At 39.8% G+C, this 24,018-nt stretch overlaps 1 protein-coding gene across 1 annotated transcript in view; it reads right to left on the minus strand.

Moving 5' to 3' along the window:
* zbtb16a (zinc finger and BTB domain containing 16a) overlaps positions 1 to 24,018 on the minus strand; it is a 95,854-nt gene that overhangs the window by 49,279 nt on the left and 22,557 nt on the right. Inside the window, exon 3 of the mRNA XM_060891325.1 lies at positions 4,008 to 4,105. Coding sequence (XP_060747308.1) covers positions 4,008 to 4,105 — 98 coding nt within the window. The remainder of the gene's footprint in view (positions 1 to 4,007; positions 4,106 to 24,018) is intronic.

Genomic DNA, 24,018 nt, shown 5'->3' on the forward strand with positions numbered 1-24,018 from the left:
CAGCTGCTACAGGAACTAGGAACGGTGGACACTGGTGAAGTAGGGCCCTGTTGTCAGAAGTCCAAAATCAGCCTTCTGAGCTAATGAAGTGAGGTCCACTGTCTGGGCCCTTCATGAGAATAGCATACAGACTTAATCAGCCTGGGCCAGACACTCTGGCCTGCTAATGAGAGTGTTCACACGGCCCCGTGAGAGTGTGTCTGCACGTGTTTCTACGTCTGGGACATCCCGTTGCAGGTGATGAGGCAACAGGACCATTTTGCTTTGTTCATGTCAGACGCCAGTTGTGTCACTTCGAGTGGTTTGTCTGGAGGCTTGTTTAGGAATGGCATAAGTGAGACTGCAACAATGAACAGGTCAGGATGACGGCTTTCAAGTTCAAGAAAGGAAAACAAAATACCTTAGATAACAAATCATGGTGAGTTCCATGGCTGTAATCCTTCTGTCAAGTGCTGCCTCTTGTCTCCAGAAAAAAAAGGGGGGAACCTAAATATAACTCTTCTCCAGGCTGATGTGACCCAAGTCTTCCACTGAGCTCTTTGAAGTCACAAGGGGAGCTCATATAACACTAATAGCCCAGCAACACTCCAAATGGCTGAGTCACTTTTTTTTTTTGTGTGCTCTCAGCCCCAGCCCTGAAGCTCCCGGACCATGTTGACCTTAAACTCAGGCAAAAACATTAGCACACGCCATTCCATTATCAGATGCTCAGAGTGACTTGCTCCCCACCCAAGATTTCCTGCTTGTTGTGAGAGATGTTGCCCACCATGGTCCTCCCTTTGTACAAAACACTAGCACAAAAAATTCTCTGAACTGACACCATAACCACTGCCGTTGGTCAACGATTAGAGGAAAAAAAAGACAAAACACTGCTGGGGGGAAAAAAACTGGCACAAGCTTCACTGTACATACTGTACCCTCGGCAGTGGCAGACAGCCCACGCTGGCGCCATGCCAAGTCTACAATAAAACAAACACAGAGACAGCATGCCCCAGCTGAGCGGCGAGTCTGAGAAAGGGGAGGGAGGAGGAGGATGATCAGGGATGACTGAAATGGTACACCACAATACACACTGCATGGCTAATATCATACATCTTCGCTTTCTCAGGGTTTCTGAAGCTAAAACGTGAACGAGGGAGGCTAAGCCACTTGCCTGTTGTCACTGATAAAAATCAAACCACTCAAAACAGGAAAGATAAAAAAACAGAAAGTTTGCAATGGAGAAAAAGAAAAAAGAAATCAAAGCGCTTCGCTCCATCTCTGCTCCTCTGCCACCTCTCTGTATATAAAAGTGCTTCGACTGAAAGCTTGAGCTTTACACAAGAGCGAAGTTCTCAAGAGCCTTGCTGCTGCAAACAAACAAACAAAAAAAAGAATCAGGCTAGCGTTGCACGTCAACTAGCAGGCGATTGCCAAAACTATTTTTTTTTTCTTCCATGCACTAAAAATACATTGTCTGGAATGCTCAGTTTTTACAACTGTTAGACTGGTTGTTTCTGCTCCCTTGGTGAACATCTTGCAGAATTAGTTCTCCAAACAAAGGCACTGTTATCATTATTATTAGAATTCTTCAAATGCCATTAGATTTCGAAACTCCACTGAAGTGCCAATATAGGGGCAAGGCATGTACAGAAGAGAAAGTACTATAGAGGTATATTTTTCTACCAAATACAATTAAAATGTAACCTCAGGTAGAGCAGAGTTTCTTGATGAACCTTAATGATGTCACTACATTTTATTCCTTTGACTAAAGATACACATACGCAGAATTGCTTTTCTAATTTTCTATTCCCCCCTTCCCCAAAAGATGACCTCAAATTTTGACCCGTTTCATATCTTGTCCAAGGTCATTAAAACTAACATTAGTGAAGGTCTGGCTTTATTATTTAATTTATTAAATAAAGGTATGTCATTGGCCACCGAGAGGCTCTACTCAATGAGCAGTGGTGGCTCAACTGGTTAAGGCTCTGGGTTGTTGATCAGAGGATCGGGGTTCAAGGCCCAGCACAGCCAACCTGCCACTGCTGGGCCCTTGAGCAAGACCCTCAACCCTCCCTGCTCCAGGGGCACTGTATCATAGCTGCCCCGGCAATCTGACCCCAACCTCCTCAGTTGGGGTATGTGAAGAAAAGAATTCCACTGTGCTGTAATGTATATGTGGCGATAATAAAGGCTTCTATGCCCCCCGTTTCGTTTCATTTACTCCATGAACTGTGTTTTTCATACATTTATTACTACAATCTGCTTTTTTCAACATGTTCAAGTTCAATCAGCTGAAATACTTTGCTGGACCAACATCTGGAGCCTCCTTACAACCTGTCGTACTGAGAGAACATGGTGTGAGGAGCATGGATAACTGGCTGGTGACTGACACACAGACAGATAGAGAAAGAGAGAGAGGACCAGACACCTGCCTTGGATGCTAAAGTGGACATTTAGTTTCTGTCTGCACTAAAAATAAAATCGTTTTCTTAGCCAAGCTGAGAGAGTCTAGTCACCCTACATATATAGGGTAAACCGGTGGTGGTGGTGGAGCCACTGAGGTGACAGAGTGGCACGGCCACTAATTAATACAGTAACTCCATATCATAATATACTGAGGAGACAAGACATTTCCAGACCACTAGATAAAATAACTAACAATTATGAGATAATATATTGAGGACATAGTATTTACAGCCAATAAACTTAATTTTATCTGATGTTTATATTTATGAATTTTATCTTTATATATAGTAAACATTTAAGTGACAAATTTTGAACTAATTTTATTAATTCATGGTCATGAGTGATTAAAAAAAATATATCCACTTTTTAGAAGTCCAAACTGCGCAACCCAGTTGCGATCCCCCGATCCAGCTTTTAAAAACTCTCAACATAATAACAAAGTATACTTTTGTGTGCATAAGAGCACACTGGCTGTGGGTCAGCATGGAACAGTGGATGAGATTCGAAACACTGCTTCCTTGTCTTTATTAGAGAGTCGCTCATAAATGTCAGCACGATGCAGGGTAGCCATCACGAGTAAAGCGCTCGTCCAATATCTCCACAGAGTCAGGTATTGAACATGCATCTTGGGATTTGAGCAGCAGCTAAAATAAACATTAGATATTTCCTTACAGCGGCATTCCTCGTGCTGGGCTGTGAGAACTGAATTGGGCGGCCCAGCGTGAAAGGCCATTCATCTCCCTATTCGACGTGGTTTTCAAACATTCATGTTTGCAAAAGTCAATTCTATCTCTCTGTATTGAGATATTGACATTGGAAATACTGAATTAATATGAAGCGATGTGACATTAGCTTTGGTTAATAGGGACAACCTGGGCCTGTGTAGTTTTACTACCTGGTCTGATCTCATCTACATGCCCAATTACCATTCTAAAATCAATTACTTGATTAATGTGGTACTTATTATCTCAAGTTCGAGGGGGTTCAGTGTAGACCTTTACTCTGCTCTTCTGTGACTCGGGTTGAGATTTGGCTGCAGCGAGGGAAGATCCCATAGTGAAGAGGAGTCCCGCAGCGTTTACAGACTCTATATAAACCAGATTCCTTTCGGACAGCAGGAGAGGACTTTACTCTCCTATAAAAAACCTTACCTCCCAGTAAAAAACCCAGCAGTGCAAATAAGCCCCCGTGATATAGGCAGGTTAGCACAATCAATAGCCTGTGTGTGTGCATTGAATTACATGACTGTTAGGCTAGTTGCTATCACACTGCTGCTGGCACACGCCTCAGTAACCATTTCCAGCATATACCCTGTGAATGCGTGATGCATGAATGACTCCCACACACATACCTACGATGCAAATAAGCTCGGATCTAGTCTGGGCTAACTATCCCTACTATTTTTGTACAGTCCTCCTTTTGTTGCATCCATGCAAACACTAGCCTCTTGTGGCAATGTACTATTTCCAGCTCTGTTTTCAGACGAGCTGAGCTATATTTGGCCGTGGATGTACAGACGGGGAGGCAGGCCCCTTCAGACGCGAGCGGGTGAGTGTTACCTGAGTGAGACAGCAAGTGCATCCTCAGGCGTAGGCTGTCTAGGAAGCGCTTGCCGCACAGCTCACAGCCGTAGGTCTTCATTCCGCTGTGCAGCTTCCTGTGGAGAGAGGCAAGGCAAAACAACATCAGCGACGGCTTCACTGTCAGCACCGTTTATTTAACTCACATAAAGACACGGCGTGCAACACCCGCAAGTACACAATGTACATGATTTGATTAGGGCGCTATGCGGTAAAGACAGAACAGTGTAATTTCACTGCGTAAATGAGACAAGAGGAACCCAGGCAAGTCAGTGACAAAATGGTGCCATGAATGGGAGCAGTAAATTATTAGCCATTGTGAGATAGAGAAACAAAAGCCTACCACTTTAAACCTTAAAGGGTTCTTTAAAGGGTTTGTCTTTCCAAAAAATATATGGAAAAATAAGATCGTCCATTACCCAATCAAAAAAACCTGTGAGGGAACCATTTTTAATTTATTTGTAATTCTGACCTCTAATAATGCATTCAAATGGCTACTGTAGGCACTATAACCAAAGCACAGTAGTCTACACTCTTATCCAAAGAACCCTTAAAAGCTCCTTTTTTGTGAGGAGTTCTAAACTCCTAATTACATTCTACTTAGATTCTACTTTTTCTCTTTACTTATTTAAAAAAAAAAAAAAAAAAGGCTAAATCTTGAGCCTGTGTGGGTTTCCCAAAGGGAACTCTTACTCCACATTTATGCTGTTTTTTTTTTTCTTTTTCAAGTGTATAGAATAAATTACTGGTTTGAACACTGACAAAACTCTTCATCGTGACAGATCTTGGAGAGGCAAATAAACTTAAATACATTTTTCCTCCAATTTCCTCGAATTCATCCAAATCCTGCCATCTGAGGCACGGCTAGCGAGTTTTTTTTTAACTCTTATGAGCACTTCTGTGTGATGTATTTGTGTAATTCAAGCAAGACCTTGCAATGACAGAACACAGAGAAAGACAAAATACTGCTCTGCATAATGCCAGATAACATTGAGCACTCATCATTGAGCACCACGTTAAAAAAACGTTAAAAATATTGCATATGAATAGAGATCTTAAAGTATACAAAATCTTTACATATGACTGATGCTGACAGTAAAAGTGATGGGACAAAACAAACAGAATATTATGTAATAAAATGTCAAAGGAAAATATGTAACATTTAATCCAATACTACTTTTATTAAACTGACTCCTGGTACTTAGCCTCTCAATCTCTCTAGACCCTGCGCTATCAAGCTAGCATTAGGAAATGTTTTAGATGGTAAACTTTTGCAACTCTGGATAAGGGTGCGCCCCAAATAGGGCATAAATTTGAAAGCAGTACACTTTTTTTTTTGGCATGTATCACTGCCAGTACAGACAGACAGTATCAGTATTGTTACATCTAACAAAGTCTATTTTGTATTTTATGTCCCTGTGCTTTCAGAAACGACCAATCAGATCGCCTCAGTGAGGTAATAAAACGATTTGGTTCTTGTTTTCTCAGCACTATGTTGCAGAGTTAATCCAGGCAGAGAGCAAATCCAACACCACTAGACACCTGCCAATATATCTAAGTGTTTAAAGGTAATTACAATTGCAGCAATTAGCATACCGGATTGACCATTTGACCTGGGTGAGGATTAGCCTGAACCAGTGAAGGTCCGTTTGTGTGACTTTCTCAGCGAAGACAACAAAAGAACGGCGTATCTGAATCTTTAACCGAGCTAATCATCAGACCCATTGCATCCTCACAAAGATAAGCCAAGCAAGAGTCAACACTGAGGGATTACCCAACTTTAGTTAAAAGACAAGTGACTACCCATAAATGATATGATATTGAGCTTTGTCAGGTTAAACTGGTTTATTGGGCTTATTGTTTTATGGATGCCTTTGCTTAAGTGAGCCGCAGTGGAGCAACAGGCTGCACAAAGTAAGAACGCTGGTGATGCGTTACAAGTGGTGAGCCGAATTAGTTTTTATTAGCATACTTACAGCACGTGGTAATTGTTTCCAGAGTAGTAATTAGCTCATTGTTTGCACCTCACTGCCAAAAGTATACGTGTTTAACAAGAACCAAACGACAGGCATCTTCTCCTGTTTCTATTTATTCTGAGAGAATTTTGCAACACATAGCTACAACATGGATTATTAGAGTAACATGGAGGCTTTTTTATTATTATCTTTTTAACACAAAAGCTCACAGCTGTTGGTTCATTAGAAAGAATACAACAGACAGTAGATAGTACCTCTGTTATACAGTAAGGTAATATCATAAATATTTTATATTAAGAGGGTATAGTATGAGTAAGAATCACAGATACACAAACAGAGCTGCTGAAAGCTGATTATACCGGTTGGTCATGCTTCAAAAAAGTGATCAGCAAAAAGGGGGTGCAATTATTTTTTTGTAATGCTAGTGTTTTGGCATTATGAGCTTAGTGCCTAAATTTCTAAAGGATGTGGCAAAAAAAAAATGAATGAAAAACGGTTCTGGGCACAGAGGAGAGAGAAAGGGAAAAATGCGGTAAATAAACAAAAGAATGAAAGGGGAAAAAATCTGTAACGCGTCCAAAAATCCTGATGGCTGTCTTCTGGATGGGGATTGTGGAGACCCGACAAACAAAGGAAAGAATGAAGCAGCAGAGCCCTTTGGCAAGCTGTAAGTAATTAAAAAGGCCTGTAAACGCCTCCCGGGATAAAGGGCACTTCAAAAGGCAGGCGGGCGAGTGAACGAGTGCTGCACACAAAAACCCGTGAAGAGGGGGGCTGGGAAAAGCCATGGGTCCGAGCACCTTTGGGTGCAAGGATGTGCAGCCTGAGCGTACTGTACAATCCACAAAGACCTATTATATGGTCCTTACTTTAATTCAGAAAGTGCATCCTGCTGCAGGGCCCATGTTTTATCTGAGAACTGACGAAGACCAGAGCAACCAAATGAGGAGATGGACTAGAAACTTGTAATGTAATTTAGCAGATCTTTACCAATATCGAGTTGAAATGACCTGCCTGTTAATGAGATTCATCAAGTGTGCTCTAACTTTAAGTTAGGATGACCCTGTTGACCTGGAGATGTAGGTGGAATGAAAAAAGAATATAGTTAAGGCCTGTGAACATTTCCCATTACTACTTGTATTTTCCGGACAACCAGAAGTTACCCCAGTTTATAAGAGGCCCCCCACCCCACCCCACCCCACCCCACCACACCCCACCCACAGACACACACTCTTTCGTATGTGTGAACTGTAGCAGCTCCATTTCCCCTCAGGTCTCTCAACCAGCTGTGCTTTTAATTTGCTACAGAAACTGTAGATAGCTTGCTAATGTGTGTGTGTGTGTGTGTGTGTGTGTGTGTGTTCTTGCTAGATAAAGAGATGGCGAGCAGAACGACGAGTGCTTGAAAACAGACCGACTGTAGTCATTAAGGAAGCCGACATAAAACTCTCTCAAGCCATTTACTCAGTTAATAAGCGACTTTGTCCGACAGCGAGTTTTGACAACTGCAATAAATTTCAAATTTATGTCAACAAAACATATGCTGAACACCTCATTTCAGAGGCGGCGTGGCGTGTTGGCTCGTAAATCAGGGCCGTGTTTGAAACCCGAGTAGATTACGGGGGCTGTGTTATTGAGTTGTTGCAGCTTGGCCCATATAAATCTGAACTTTCTCGCTCTGGAGTAGACCCTGCACTGTCCATCATTCCTGGGAGCTCCCTGTCATGAGGGCCTGCTCGCTTCCTCCCAGCAGGATGGTGCTGTTGGAGCTGCTTGGCTATTCTGCTGCTCCGCAAGCCACGCACAAACACCAACCGGTCGGAAACACCCCATTAAGTATCAGATGGGACCGAATGACTTCGGCTCCCCTCAATAAAATGGTGCCTCAAAAAAGGACCAAAACACCCTAACAAAAATTAACTGAGGGAGACAAAGCTGTATCTCTAAGCAACTATAAACCATGCTCCATTGTCCATCGTCTATCATGCTTTGCCTCGTCCTTTGTCCCTAACTGATCCTGACAACTAAAATTCTTCTCTTAAACATTGGATAATGATTCTGAGCTTAACAACTTTTACAACATTTACATCTAGGGATGAAAAGAATATTATAATTATATGCAAAAATGAAAGAAATACTGTTAGTAATGTTGATTTTTAGTTTGTTTTCAGTTTGTAGCAAAGCACAAGCTACACATTAATACTGATAACTATTGAATAATTAGGAAATAAATGAGTGGTTACGGCATTTCAGCCGACTGTGATTAAACCTTTATATACACGTTTATTTCAAAATATAATATGTAGTTTGTGAAATATCTGAACTGTTTGGAACTGTTTTGTCAATAAATAGCTTAATTTGTTAAATACTTAATTTGGTAAACACAACCAATTAAGGGACAATTTGCATGTGAGCTGATTTTTTTTTTTTTTTATAAAATATTATGGCAATTGTGAGTTGCCTTTTAACCTAATTCATTTAGGCTATGTCCACGTAAGGATAATGTGGGGGAACATCTGTGGTCGTATGGGCCGAGGGGGTGGTCAGGGGTATGGGCAAGTGGGGCAAAAAGGCAGTGCATGAGAACGGCAAAATCCGCAGCGTGCAGGCTGCCAGACCTCCCATTCAACAGCCTTTGCGAGATCCCACTCACGCCTTTTAAAAAGCATGCAGCTCTATGTGTGCAGTCGGATTATGGTATTTGTTAAAAGAGGCCTAACAATGCAGAGAGTGCCACAGAGAGAGAGAGAGAGAGAAAGAGAGAGAGCGAGCAGAGGGTGGGAGTATGAGGGTGTTGTGAGAGAGGGAGCAATCTGTCAGTTCATCGTGTTTTTGGCTCTTAATAGAGATCTCAGTCAGGTGTTGACACCACGCTGCCAAAACATTACCATAATGATGATTAATGCTAATTGACTTTTCTATAGACACCCTCTTGAAGATGACCGCTCCATTGACCTCTCCAATCAACAAAGTATGCATGAAAATGATAAAGAAGAAAAATAATCAAAAATCAGTAGAATAACAACTTATGAACCCCCGGGCACCTGCAAAAGGTACACTATATAACTGGGAAATAATAATCTCCATATCATCATGACGAGTCACAGTGCGCTTGTCAGAGATACTGCAATATATTAATTAATACGCTCTTAGATTCCTGATTCTTATTGGTTAGAAGGTTCTGACAGGAGTTGAGGATTATATTCATAATGCACATAATTTTTTTTTTTTGACATTTTATGTAACCGGATAACAAAAAGTTCTTATTGTTGATATGATGTCTTCTATGAGGAGACTTTGTTTAGCTTGCTATGGAAGGAAAAGGAGTCTGCGAGTTCAGGGTTTTGTAACGGTCAGAAATAAAGTATCGCGATGCAGGAAGACATGTTTTGTGGTTTCTCAGCAGCACCACTTTCACTGCAAGTTTTTTTTAAAATTTTGAACAACTAAATGTTTATAATTGCTATAATGTAAATGATAAGAGGAAGTGACTTCTTGTGCAAAATGTAACAATAAATAGATATAAATATTATGAGTCATTCTCCAATAAAGAATAAAGGTTGGTGTTATGCTAAAGATTGTTGTGTAAGGGAAATAATCATCTTCAGAAACTCCTCTTTCCATTTTTTCTTTTATAACAGCATGCCCCATTATGTTTTATTCTGTACATAACATTAAAAAAAAAAAAAGAAAAAAAAAAAAAGAGGAAACTCTGGAAGCAGCTGATTTGATGATAAAGTTTTATATAGAATGTGTAAAACCATAAAAGATAATGACAGAAAAGTAAATTACATTTCCAATTGTTTGTCCACATTAAATTAAAGCTTTTTTTTTTTATAAATAGATAAATAGATCAGCAAATCTGTTTTGCTTGTAGTTTTTTAGTAAACCTAATTATTGTGATCCATATTGTGTCCGAGTGACATCTGAGATTTTGCTCATATCTCTTTTCTCTGCTGCGCAGAGATACAACAACTGATACAGAGCATGAACACTGAATGTTAAAGGTCAAGTGCCCCGATCTGTAGTTTATACTTTGAGTTTATATAAAATCATAAATGGCAGTAATGTTAAAAATAAACATGCTAAAGTTTGATAGCGGTGTTTACGCCTCGCTCTTTCAGCTAGCTCCACTAACTTTGCGGCAGCTTGGTTTTATTTTCCACAGTCGTGCTAGTGAGGACCAGTGAGTCCCCAGTCCTTTCCACCACATTAGGAGTGAATGAGGCAGTCAAAAGTGAATCAGATGGTGGAGAGAAGAAAGAAAAAAGGACAAAAAAAAAAACAAAACAAAAAAAACACACCAGCACCATTGCTATGACTGAATTTACCCTACAATTACGATGTTTATGAGGCCTGCTATCGCTACTTTTTCAACAAGATTGCGGAAGCATGATATAGATAAAATATCATTCTTGAATATATTGCATCATACTGCACTTAGGATGTGTCTTGCACTTAATCAGAGCACATGATACAAAGCACTGGTATAATACAGTTTATGGCTTTATGACCGCTTTGGTATCATGTAGATGGTGTGATTCGTCCAAACGGAAAAAGCTGATTTAGAGAATTTGGGAAAGGATTCACGTCAGGATATTCAAAGCACATCATAAAATAATTTAATGATTCCTCTGAGCATTTTACGATCTACAACATCAGTATTGTTAACTGGAATATAGATGAAATTAAGTGGGAAGTAAACATATGCTAGCTATATATATATATATATATATATATATATATATATATATATATATATATATATATATATATATATATATATATATATAATAAACATTTTTACAGATATAATTAGAACTGATGTATCCCCCCCAACTCTAAAATACATATGTATTTGCTAAAAGATGAAAAAATAGTTTACAGCATTTAATTACCTTGTAGGTCATATATTGTACATCTGACTTTTCTTGCACAGCTGATTCATTTCTCTCTAATGTTTCAGAATTATTTCAAAGAAAAATTTAAATAGATAAATAATTACATAATTTCAGACAGTGCTGTTTGCCAATGATTTTCATTTTTTTTTTTAAAAAGAATTCTGAACGACATATTGTACATAGACATTTAAGGTAAAAGAATTTAAGAAGTTAGTTACTTCATGTCTTATATTACTGCAGCAATAAACAGCATCTTTTCTTTTCTTTTCTAAGAAGTTGAAAAAACAACAGCACCTTGTCATGTTACTGAGAAACCACAAAGCATAAAGTCTTTCATCTTGAAAACAGTTACATACAGTAGCGTTGACATTAGAGACACTTTCCGAATTTGTTACATAAACGTCATCTTACAGAAAACGTCATATCATCAAGGTTTTTTCTTTGTAAACAAAAAAACAAAAACAAAAACTAAATCCGGTTTTTATTAGTATGGATATTTACATCTACCATTAAAAGTACCTGTGAATTAGCAGTTGCTACACAAACGATAATGTATCTGAGAAACTAACCAACACTTTTGGATCAATCAGATTTGTGAATTGAACAGTGCTGTGTAAATAATAATAAAAATAATAACAAATAATAATACTGGTTTAATAGCAGCATAAGTACAAAAGCTATTTCAATTCACCTTTGGAAATATTTCCTGTGCAAAGTGAGCTCGTCATGCACTCCGCACATTTTAAATGCTCCGACAAATCTGTTGTCAGACACACAACATAATACAGGAGCACTTTACACAGCACTACATATAAACCTGTAATGTAACACATTGGTTACATTCATATTATGTGTGCTTTTAAGAACGTGTGATGATAAAAGTCACATCAGACATTAAGGAATCCTTTGACTGACAAATGAAATATTCTGACTGATGGGTTTTCAGCGCCTACCATCCCTGCCTTTCTGTCCATCCTTTGTCTCATGATCCTTCTCCTTTCCCCCCTTTTCTCTGCCCTCCCCCAGTAAAACGTATCAAACGGCTAGGCAAGACTCAGCGGTGCTGGTTGTTTATTAGTGCGCCGCCTCGCACATATCAATGACTCAGGCCGCTGTCCCCGCGGCGCGACGTTCATATGAATTCCAGCCACACTCGCACAGGCTGCAGACGCGTGCTGAGCATAACTGAGTAGCAGCGAGAACGGAAGCAGGGGGGAGAAAAGAAAAAAAAAAAAAAAAAAAGAGACGGCGTCTTTGTTATGACACAGCCAGAGCTCTTATTCAGAGCGCACACACACACACATTAATATACTCACGGCTCGCTCGTACGCTGGGTGACAGATAAGGATAGACAACGTTTTTATAGGCTGCATGTTACATTGTGTGAGTAAAAGAAGAAATGGCACGATATCAAAGCCTTGAAGAGGATGTTATTCAAGGCACCAGGCTGAGAAACAGAGACGCAGACACATCCAATTATCAATGGATGGTGAATAAGGAGGAGGTTTTACAGTGCGTGGAGGAGGTTATCAATAAGACATGGCCTGTTTTTCAGATCGGTCCGTCTGACTGTCTGTCTGTCTCATTCTGTCATTTGCTGGGAGTTTAAGGGAAGCGGTGCTGCCCTGGTGCATCTCCTATAAGAAAGGCCTCTTCAAAACAAGACAGTGAAGGTGTACTGGGGAAATTGCTGTGTTGAACAAAGCTCAGCTATGTTGTCCACGGGAGTGACAACACTCCTTTCATTATAGCCGCAAAGCCTCTTTTCAGTAGAGTCAACAGGCAGAAAACACAAGAGCTCTGTCAGGACCTGGGCTTAACGTAGCTCTCTCCCTAATTGTGCTACCTGGAGGAGAGAAAAAAAAATGAGAGAAAGAGAGCGAGAGCGCCAGAGATGCGTTTCCCCTACTAACCCACAATTTATACCAAGAGTCGCTTCAGCTTGAGGATAGGATTCTCTGCTAATGCCTCTTTCGCCTACAGCCATTATGAGACGGCTTCTGCCATTAACCTCCGGACTAGCAGGCGCTCGCTATGATCGGTACATTTTCCAATATTGGAGCGTTTAAGATTATTAATGGGGTTCTCCCTCACCAGATCTTATTTCTAGGTCACTTGTTTGCAAATATTTCAAGCCTGTGCTTAACGATTAGCCTGTTGATTGGGCAGCTTGGGATGCCTGCAGCAACAGCTGTGGAAGATAGGGGACAGGGGAAGAAAACAGTAGACTTAAAAGAGAGGAACACCTCAGGATTAAAAGGTGTAGTCTGGGCATAAATTATAAATAAATAAACAAACACCACATACACAAAATGTACAGCAGTTCTTTGTGGCAGTTCTGTAGGATCGAATGCTTTGTCTGAGGAAAATAGCCAGACTGGATTGATTTGTCTTTATGGATCAACCTTGATGAGGTGAAAAGCATCTAAAAACGCACATAATGTTGCACTTTGAAGCAGATAAGCTACAAGAGCCGAAGAAGAGCACATTGGGCTGCATCTTGTCAATCAAGAACACAAACTTGAGGCTACAATTGAGCTCAAAATGGGACGTGATTTTTGCATTGTGTTGCTGCCACATGATTTGCTGAAAGCACCCTTTTTTAAATGAGATGTACAGGTTTTCAGTGAGTGTATAAGTCGATCAGCACCTCCATACTGAGGAAGAAATTAATCAAAAAATATAAATAAAAACTACAGGTTTTTAGCTCTGTAAATGAATGTGTTCTATTGTCGAAGACCGTATCAGAAATTCGGATCAGTGTGTGCGGTTTTAGACATTAAACTACTAGAAGTTCTAAGCTTCCGTTAATTGTTAGTAACAATTTGTTACTTGAGAGCAAAATAAATAAGTAAAATAAGAGCAAACTACAGAACCCAAACATGTCTTCACTTTATCTACATTTAAATTACATTTTTGAACAAACTATTTCTTCAACTGTCATGTTTAAGATTGCTAACTTTTTCCCCTTTTGCTTTGTACCTAATAACACCGACGCTTTCCATATCCGAATATAGCGCTGTTTTTTTTCCCACCAGTTTCTTACATTCTTGTTTTCTTCCGCTTCCATTTGCTAGTCGTCAGATCAACGAGGTTAAGCATGTGCGAGCACTCTGCTGCTCTACAAAAAGCTCAAGACAAGAGTTCTCTCTCTGCCATACATTATTCATTGGCATCACCTTCAATCGGGTGGCAGAAACCTCAAGGATGCCTTACTTTATTTTTTTTTTGTTTTTGAAAAAAGACGGCACACTCCATGTCCTGTATAATTTATTCCTGCCTCAGACAGAATGAAATATTTTGGGTCCTCTTACGTGTTGTAGCTTTTATCTGCCAAGATGCCTTTCTTCCTGTTCTAACAAGCAAGCACCTGTTACATTAATAAAGATGAAACCCAATAACAGTCATGTACACGGTGAATATGTAGAAGTGATATCCTGAAAAAGTTAAAATGTTATGGAGAGAGAACGTCAACATCAAGTCGCAGATGTTGTTTATCATTGGGAAAAACATTGCACCATCATATCGCTTTGTGTCATCAGTATCACCACCTGGTACGACGTTCACTGTAAACAGCCGCGGCTCGGCTCTCTGGGCAGCAGTACAAGAAAGCGAGGCTTGCACAGACCAGTTGACAAGGAGGTGATTATTTGAGCTTTGGCTGCAGCTCTCAAAATATTATGCAACGACTGGAGATTGATTTAGCCCGAAAGGAACACGGCTCAATTACTCTGAGTGGCAAAGACAGGCGTGAGCTGATCAGTGGGATTGTGTCATGCTGGTTGTTGAGATGGGGGAAATAACAGGTCTTGGGTTGATTCCATCTTTCATGATGGTTTGCAGTTTGAAGCTTTATTCCTGTAGCAATAAAAAAAAAAAAAAAACACGAGGTTCGATTCCAGGGTTACATTCACACCACAAGCCTAAGAGCTTAATTTTGATTTTACACACACACACATACACACACACACACACACACACTTATCATTGACATTATTAAAGCAGCTAATTAATGCTATACCTGCTGCTAAATATATCTTTAACCTTATCTCTTTTTTTGGTAAATAAATTCTTATGTTTTGCTAACAAAAGAGTTATTTTCTTCATGGGACCTTCCAAATGTCTCAACCATGACAAAACTGTCTGATATCCCCATCCGTCACTCACTGCTAACTGCTAACCTAGCAACTGCTAACCTAAAGTAGTTTTTTATGTTAATATGCAGTAACATTAGCCTCTTGAGAGCATCCTGTTAGCTTATTTACTATCCGACTTTATTTTATAGACTGGTTGTAGTGAAGAAAGCCAGTTAGCTATTTAGCGACTTCTGTTTAACTAGCGCAATGAAAACAGCTCTTGTAACACCAACCAGCTACTGTAGCTTTACTTTATACCATACTTCATGGCACTATTAGCTAGCTTAGCTATTAATGTTTAGCTAGCAAATGTCAACAACAAGCCCTTGTTGAAATGTTAAGATTTAGAGTATAACAGTTAAATAGCTTTAAATAATTTTTACGTTTTTAAATGAAAAATTGGATCATATCCCTGACATCAAAATCATGAAGTCCTGGAAGGACTGATCTTGGATTTCAGCACCACGTAAGAAATCTGAATGAATTTAATGTCTACTTTTTGGGTTCACTCAGTTATGGGGAAAAAATAAATCATCTAAGGGGAGCCATCTGTCTAGTCATGGTGTCTCGGGTCCTTCTTCTACACAGCAGTGAAACCTAAGATTGCAGTAAACAAGGCACAACTCCGAGTAACCCTGCTCACTCACTGGCTTCCAAACAACTTCTCGTCCATATCACAAAAGGAGCAGAAAAGAAGACAGGCGCAGTGACTTAACCAGAGGTGTGAAACCCTTGCATGCTAAAAACAGAGACAAAAACAATGGAGAAAGGGGAGAGAACGAGAGTACACAGGGCCTTGGGTCATGCAGGAATGTGTGCTGGATGCAATTTCTGCTGTACATAATGCTATTGGCTTTCATAGACATTTAATGTCACCCTGCCTGGTTGTCTGGTGGTATTGTGTCACCTCTGTGCTGTGTTTTATAGAACAGACCCAGTGTTCAGTTCAGTAAACTGCATTAGAACAACGTGAGGCAAAGTTTCACTTATTGCATGAACAAGACTGTTAATACAGGACAACTGTTGATGGCTTTCAGACAACACCTATTAGTATTATTAAGAATAAACCAGAGCGTGCACTAGATTATCTTTCCCACTTTTGTCGCAATTTCCGCAAATTCACTTGTGACCATTTCCCTCTGGCTTTTGAGAAAACATGAAGCCAGCAACTGGATCTTTCTGGAACTCTGCTCAAGCTAAATTGCTGCACACCTGCGCTCACAGACACCCATGATTGGCGAGTGTACCTCTCATTGTCAAAGAAACCATCCTTCCTACTCAAAAAGCACGTCTAATGTTCCTGGTTTTGGACCGTGATGCCTGTGGCACCAGGACATAACTGAGCAATGTCTGTACGATGGTGCTTTTTATCTTCCATTCCTCTTTATAGCTCTGCTTTGGCATTCTCTCAAATAGTCAAGATCTGAGAAGATTTTCCAGGTAAGCGCTTGATAAAATACAACTATCTGCCTTTATGAGGTGGAAAACGTCAATCTAAAGCTTTTGTTCATCCTGCAAATTGATGGATCAACCATATGGGCAAAAACAAGCCAAACTCGATCTCTTTTGAGATATAATTGAGCAGATTTAATTCGAGATATAAAATACTATGCAAGAGCATATAATGATCACATCTTTTTGATAAGATAAGAAATTCAGTTAAAAACTGATGCTAATATTTTAGATTTTGCAACTTGCAGAAATTTGTGTAGAATCCAGTCTCTACAGCTTTTTTTTTTTTTTTTTTTAGAGACGTTTGCTCCGTTTTTTGTTTTTTTTAAAACAACATAACCTGGACCCCTTCATGGCACATGCTCAGACCTCATCAACTTCAAGTTAAACCTTAAAAGTGGTCTCAGATCACTGTAGAAAGAGCTAGCAGCTGGAGAGCCGTAATGGGAGGTGAGTCAGGTTCAGGACTGGGTCTCTGCGACTCTGGAATGAGCGCCTAAAGAGAAATCAATATGGGTTCTGACTCAGCCACACTCCATCTCTCTTCGTGGGGCGGAAATCAAAACAGACTTCTGTACAAAACTAATAACTATCAGAGGCACGGCAGCCGGGGAGGACTTGTCACTTCAGAGCTGGGTGGCTCGCTGGGAGAGAGGAGGAGAAAGAAAAATGCGAGCGAGCCTCTTGATTACAGCGCCTTTCTCTCTCACACTCGCAAACACACCCCATCACAGAGGGGCCACGTTAAGAGCACGCGTACGTCCATTGGGTGCAGGTACGCAGTGAACAGGCAGACACCGGGAGGCCTTTATGAAGCCTTTTAACTCCTAATTCCTTCTGTCATAATACATCACACCCATAAGAGCACTAGCAGAGCATGTACAACAGGCTGCTCCACAAAGACATATAATCCTACATGACTCCTCACCCGGCTAAACACGTTGCTGCAAATCTGAGAACAGGCAACATCCCGAGATGACAAAACGCTGCTGGCGGCCAATACCGCAGCGCTCCTTTTTCACTGGCTCTAAAAACTTGGGAGAACATTTAAAGTCAATCATTTGCTCCATGCTTCATAGGGATTATGAATAAAACATGGAGGTGAGGGAGAGAGACAGAGAGCAGCAATGGCTGCCCAGCATCACGCTGCACTCTGTCCCAATAGGTGTCAAGTCTTTCAGCAGATGCACGCAACAAAAGAGTAATTAATAGCCCAGCGGCAAGCTCAAGAATCCCCGTGCCTCAATATGTCTTCATTTGCTGTGCAGCAGGATGGAGCTTTCTGCGGGCCATATTTCTCCTCAATGTGCCCATCAACTACACTCATGGCAAAGATGCAGCTGATCTGGATTCAAGATGTTCTCGTACACATTATTACTACAATATACAAAAAGTTCTTGGACTTTGCTCTGTATACTTTTACTTGCTGGATATTCCACAGTTTTATTCAATTCTCAAATCTGATTGGTGTTGCGTAATTGTCTCTTTTTTTCCTGAATACTATGACAACCTGTGTTTTGTCTTATTTGCATCTTTGAAAGAAAAAGAAAAAAAACATAAGAGGATGGTGAAGGAGCGACAGTTAATAACGAATGCAACAAATTGGGGGGAAAAAAAAAAAAAAAAAAAAGGATTCTTTGGATAATATTAATAAAAAAACAAATAATTGGCACATTGCTGTGGAATACGAGAAATAAAACACTTAGAACATGATCTTCCATTATATCATCTTGATTATTTTCCTATAACCTACATGTTTTGTTTTGTTTTATTCATCTTTTCTCCACATGGAATATATCCCTCACGTCCTTGAAAGCGTTTTGAAAAAGCTCAAATCAAAAGGAGATTTACAGAAACAAATCACACACGTTAAAAACAAAAAAGCGCCTCTTTTTTTTTTTTCTCTTCTAGTTTTGACATGAAACCGTTCAAAATCTCATTCCATAGCATGACAAATTTATAAGCCAATATTACTCAACCTTAAAGGAAATCCCTCAAGGAAAAGAAAAAAAGAGCAGCGTTTCCTTGAATATATGCCTTAAGTAAAACAGTAAGACAGATCGCTCTCCCACTTGACAGCCGAAATGAATTTGTTGTGAGGTCTGACAGCCTTCCTAAATATATTGCTCCATGTATCATTGCATTCACATGGAATACAGGCGGCTATTATGTGCTCAGATAAACGCCTTGATCCCAAAGTTGCAACAATATTCCGACTTCTCACCTCCGAGCCATGCTTCCCCCGGGGTGGAAATGAAACACATTCGTTGTGACTAAATGGGACTGCGATGTTCTGTTCATCTTAAACGGCTTAGCTGCTCTTTTATTATTCGCGACATAATCTTTTGTATAAATTCAAGATAGAGTTACTCCTACCCGAATGAAATTACACATCTAATAAAGACTTATAGATACAGAACTGTACAGTAGTACAGGGCTACAGAATATGATAACATAAGTATCAGTATCATGCTAAATTATGTTCCCAATTCTCAATTATGTTACTCTATGTTAGCTGACTGGACATTAAAATCCATTTCTACACCAATTTATCCTCACGCCACTTAAGAGGTAATTTATTTCTGCAATGTAATTTTAATGAACAGTAATTAAAGTTGGAAACCACATTTGTTTGCTGGGATTTTTTTTTAACAAAATGCACTACCATTTATCTCATGTGTTAGCAAATGGAAATAATGTTGTTTATATGATGAAGCGCAAAAATGCCATATTGCCCACTCCTACTGTGCAATAATTGAATTCCTAACTTGACTCTCCATCTTTTCTTACTTAACCAGCTCCAATGTAGCACGCTGTAGAACGGATATCCGACACACAGCTCTCGCCGGTGGGATTACAACTTAGCGCTGATGGTATTTAGAGCTCTCTGCAATCTCTGGAGAGGTGAGGGTCAAACGATGCTTTTTCACGAGCTGCTGCTGTAAAGTCTCCTGCCTTCTGCATTTAAATCAGCATTTTAACAAACGTCCCCGAGATTCTCGCCCAAAGACCCCCTTGGCACACCTCCTCGAGACAAGCAATTTGCCGTTTCTGTTGTTTGCTTGACCTAGAGAAAACAATTTCAAAGGGTCTTTTTGTGCCTTTAACAGCTCGGCTGTGCAGGTAAGCACCGGGCAGCTTTTACCCCCACAAGATGAATTGGTGAGCTGTCGGCTAGAGACAGGGCGAGTGCTTGTGTTTCTGTAATGGGACACTGGAAGTGTCTTTGATTAATGAAACAGCGATACTGAGCTGTTAGGAAGCCTTTCTACTGAAAGAACGATTGAGACGTGGATACGTGCCGACAGATGTAGAAGCACGGCTGGACTCAGCAGAAAGAGAGCGCACAAGGATGCTTTAGCTCGAGAGCCGAAGCTGGAAATCGGGCCTCAGACACGTTCCGGCACCCAAACGAGTCATTAACGAGCCAGACTTTCTACTAATGATACACGCGCTGGGAGATGCTACACACTAACCACCCGATCGTTAGGAGCAGCATAACGATCATATTTATCTAAAAAAGAGAAACAAAAGAAAACGCTGTTTATGTCTTCTCCTTTTCAGAGCCATGGAATTAAACCTTTTTTTCCAAAGCGTCTGTTGCCCCATTTTTGTTTTCCTAAATACATTTGTTCTGTCTTTCATTTAAAATCTTTTCCCTACTGGCTTAAATCTCAAACCTCAAAAAAAAAAAATTAAAATAAATAAATAAATAAATAAAAAATTTGCAACACACTCATCCAAACATGCCTTATTCAAAGCATATTGGAAAGGTTTTTTGTTTATATGGTTTAAAAAAAAAAGCCCAACAATGTGAAGTTTCAGATACAAGAACGCTTTTGTGGTGCTGTCACAAGGCCAAGTTCTGTTCCAGCGTCTAGAAAACTGCCTCCGAAAGAGGAACAATTCAGTCAAGCGAGGTTTTCCATTTTAAAAACTTTCAGCATAACATGCATGTGTAAATTGATTATCTTTTAAAAGGAAAATAAAATATAAGAATGGGTTGACATCACTGGGCTGTTTGCTGTCTGTGCGTTTATTGGGGAACAGTATTAACTCGCTTTAGAGAGCTGATTAGCTATCCTGAGATGACATTTTAGGGGAGACCGCATAATGATTAAAGCCTTTTTTTCACCATGCTTTCCTTATAAGACATTTTAAACACTTCACGCAAAATGGTTCAAGATGGGTAAAAAGGACTGAAAGCGATTTATTAAAAAACGCAGATGCCAATACAGAAGGTTTTTTTTTTTTTTAAAATGATTCAAATCTTTTGTAGGAGCGTCGATGCTCCGCCTCCCAGGGTGGCCGAGCCACGGACTGGATCGTTTCGGGATGCATGGAAGAAAGGATGTTTATGTTCACGTTGTTTCCAGGCTATGAGCCTTCCCGAGGGAGCGCATTCCTCACCCAAAGCATAACTAAAAGGTATGTGAACCATCTGGACAAAGCCACTGGTCACAATGCCCCTACACACCGAACGCAAAGAGGCCTTTCTTTCACCGGCCAGGACCTTGATATCCATCTGCTCCGAAGGGGTCAGCCATCATTTCCACCGTTATCAAATGTGCTTGCTTGCTTTTCTTCACCCCAACCAGAGCAGCTTGTACTGTACCGAACGGTCTGTTAGTTTCAAAGGGTATTCCAGTTCATGTGAATCCACTGGTTACTCTGACGAGATCAATATAAAATTTCTCCTACTTGAAATCTCAACTCTGATTGGTTGAAAATGTTCTATTAACATTCATTACGACAAATTACAGATTTTTATCCATTTATTCTAACACATTACTGTTTCTATAGTAACAGTTAATTTACATGCAGGATCCGCTAAATAATCCAAATTTAATAGTAAATTAAATGAAATAAGATTTTCTTTAACAAAAGGATATTTGTTAAAAAGTACTGATGTGGTAAAATGTTCTGTTAGAAGACATTATTTGTTAAGCATTTCTGGAAGGAGTCTCCGATGTCAGCACATTTCTTTCAGGCTTGTTAATTGGTGAATAAACACAAACACATTTAAATACAAGTCTAATATTAAGCTTGAATTTTTATATTATATTAATATTAACATTAAATGTTACAGCATACAGATAAAAATGATCATACATTGTTACCAAACAACTGCCAAATTTCTGTGGTGTAAGAGGAATAAAACATTAAGGATATATGAACAAAAAACAACCGACTTAAGGTGATTACAGTTACTCCAGTTACAGTAACATTGCATCAAACCATAGCACAGCAACACAGCCAGTTTTAACAGCCAGGCCTTGTGTTGTATGCTTCCTTACCTATAATATGCAAGTGACATTACAGTCACGAAAGAACGGCAGGATATTAAACCTCAAATAGGCAACAGATAAAACTGAAATCTGCCCTAAATATCATTTATTTCCTTAGTTTTTGACACACTTGTTTTGTTTACTATAATTGTGCTTTTAGGCAAAGTGACATTGATCATTGTTTCTATTCTGTGGATGAAGGGAAACCTGGATCACGAAGTGGGCTGAAGCCTCTAAAAAAAGGAGCAGTTCGTCTACCTGCACCGCTGTTTTCCCCTCTACTTTTAGACGCTCACTACTTATCGAGGGCGATGAGGATGTGCCCCCACACACTTGCATACGCTCACACTCTCTCTCACACACACACAAACACAATCACGAGAGACCTCACACCCAGTCAAAGGGGGTTTAAAAGTGCTGTGGCTAATAAAGAAGCCAGATTTGATAATCAGCTCAGACAGTCCATTTGCAAAAAAGAGCCTCTAATTAATTAATCAATGTGCATTTCAACGACTGTATTGTCAAGAGCAGTCAAGAGCGGTTTGCTCATACGCCAGCTCTCTATTTTCCCAAAACTGTCTTTTATAACTCTAGCGTAAAGGACAAAATTACCCTTATATGCAGGAACATTTCCCCAATAATTGCCTTAAACCTATAATTGCCTGTAAGCACTTAAAAAAACCTGCATTAATCATTTCGGTGTGAACTCTAACACAACTCTGAAATAGATGTAGCTTCGGAATTTGGGATTTATTTTAGGAAAACGTGCATTGTTTGCCCTACAAAAAGCCCACATCTCAATGAAGCAGCAGGGGAGGGTTCTTGTTAATTTGGGAGATTAAAGGTTAACCTCAGACAAACTGCCTCCTTTCTCTGCGCTGTTTGGAGTGAGCGGGGTATTAAAAGCTTCAGATCCGTCGCTTGCATGTGAATACCAAGACTGTAAAGCTCCCCGAGTCAAATACTTGCTGACGTTAAGGGCTTTCAGCAACTGCACTGTCTCGTCGTCCAAAAGTACATTATCTGCAATCAAGTTATTAGAGTGAGAAAAACCAGAGAGGCTTTTTTTCCCTTGCAGAAAGATGTGGGAGAATGCAAATAATGCAAACAGAGGAGACAGTGCCTCAGGCACTTTTAACGCTACAGTGGATTGTGAAGAATAGACTATCTAATCTAAATGAGACACTCTATTCATTCAGTGATGATTCTCACATGCTGGGCTTAAGTTACTAAAAAAGTATCATGGCATTCAGGAGCAATGCTGCATTTTATTAACAATAGCTTATGCCATCTTGGCCTTCTTAGAATTGTAGAAATCGTCCACTGAACGAGTGACCAATGGGAAAAACGAATAGTGAGAAGAGATTTGGGGGACTAAAGTTGGACGACATGCTGAAGACAGTGGTGCCCTCTAGGCTAAAGCAAGCTGCTCTCCGTCCTACAGGAAACAGGAGAGAGACACACAGAGAGATGGGAAGAAAGAAAGGGAGAGGAAGGAAGGAAGGAAGTAAGGAAGGAAGGCAGAGATGCTCTCGGCTCACCTACAGAGGGGGCTAAAAAAGAGTAGACCAACTACTAGAGCTTCAGATTTCCATACATGCAACACACTTCGTCAAAATGTCACAGAATAATCTGGAAAATCTACATTAGTATCTTCGAAGGAAGAAATTAAAGGGTTGCGTGTTTTCAGGAAGCATCATTAAGTTATTTTTTAGTATTCTTAGAAAAAGGTGCAAAGACAAAATGGTTCTTATTGCAAAAACTAACAGGGTACAACTGTGTAAAGTTAATATTAAATAAAAATAAAACACCATAGCACAACCATGGTTAAATATAAACTAGCAATATTTACGATAAAGTACAACGATAAAATCTGGTACGGTCATGGTTCAGTTTTTATTACCATGTTTACCATAAAAACGCCATCAGGGGTTTTGTCAGGAATTAACATGCAACAATCCTGACAGTAACATGTAATAATATATATTTTAGGTCCTGGATTTATCCCTGATTGTTCTGCTGCTAACAGATTTATCCCCGTGTAAACTGTGACATGACAAACACAAATTTAAAATGACAGTTTATAGTTTAATGACCTAAAACACAGAAAAACCACAGTGTCAAAAACATATTAAAGGATAGTGAATTTTTATGACTGTCACAAATCAAACATGTTAAACTGTGCACTTCCATAGTGCACAACCCACTTTTAGTGCGAGTCAAGCGCTCATGATTGA

This window comes from Tachysurus vachellii, chromosome 17 (genome assembly GCF_030014155.1).
Source record: "Tachysurus vachellii isolate PV-2020 chromosome 17, HZAU_Pvac_v1, whole genome shotgun sequence".
Classification (NCBI taxonomy): domain Eukaryota; kingdom Metazoa; phylum Chordata; class Actinopteri; order Siluriformes; family Bagridae; genus Tachysurus; species Tachysurus vachellii.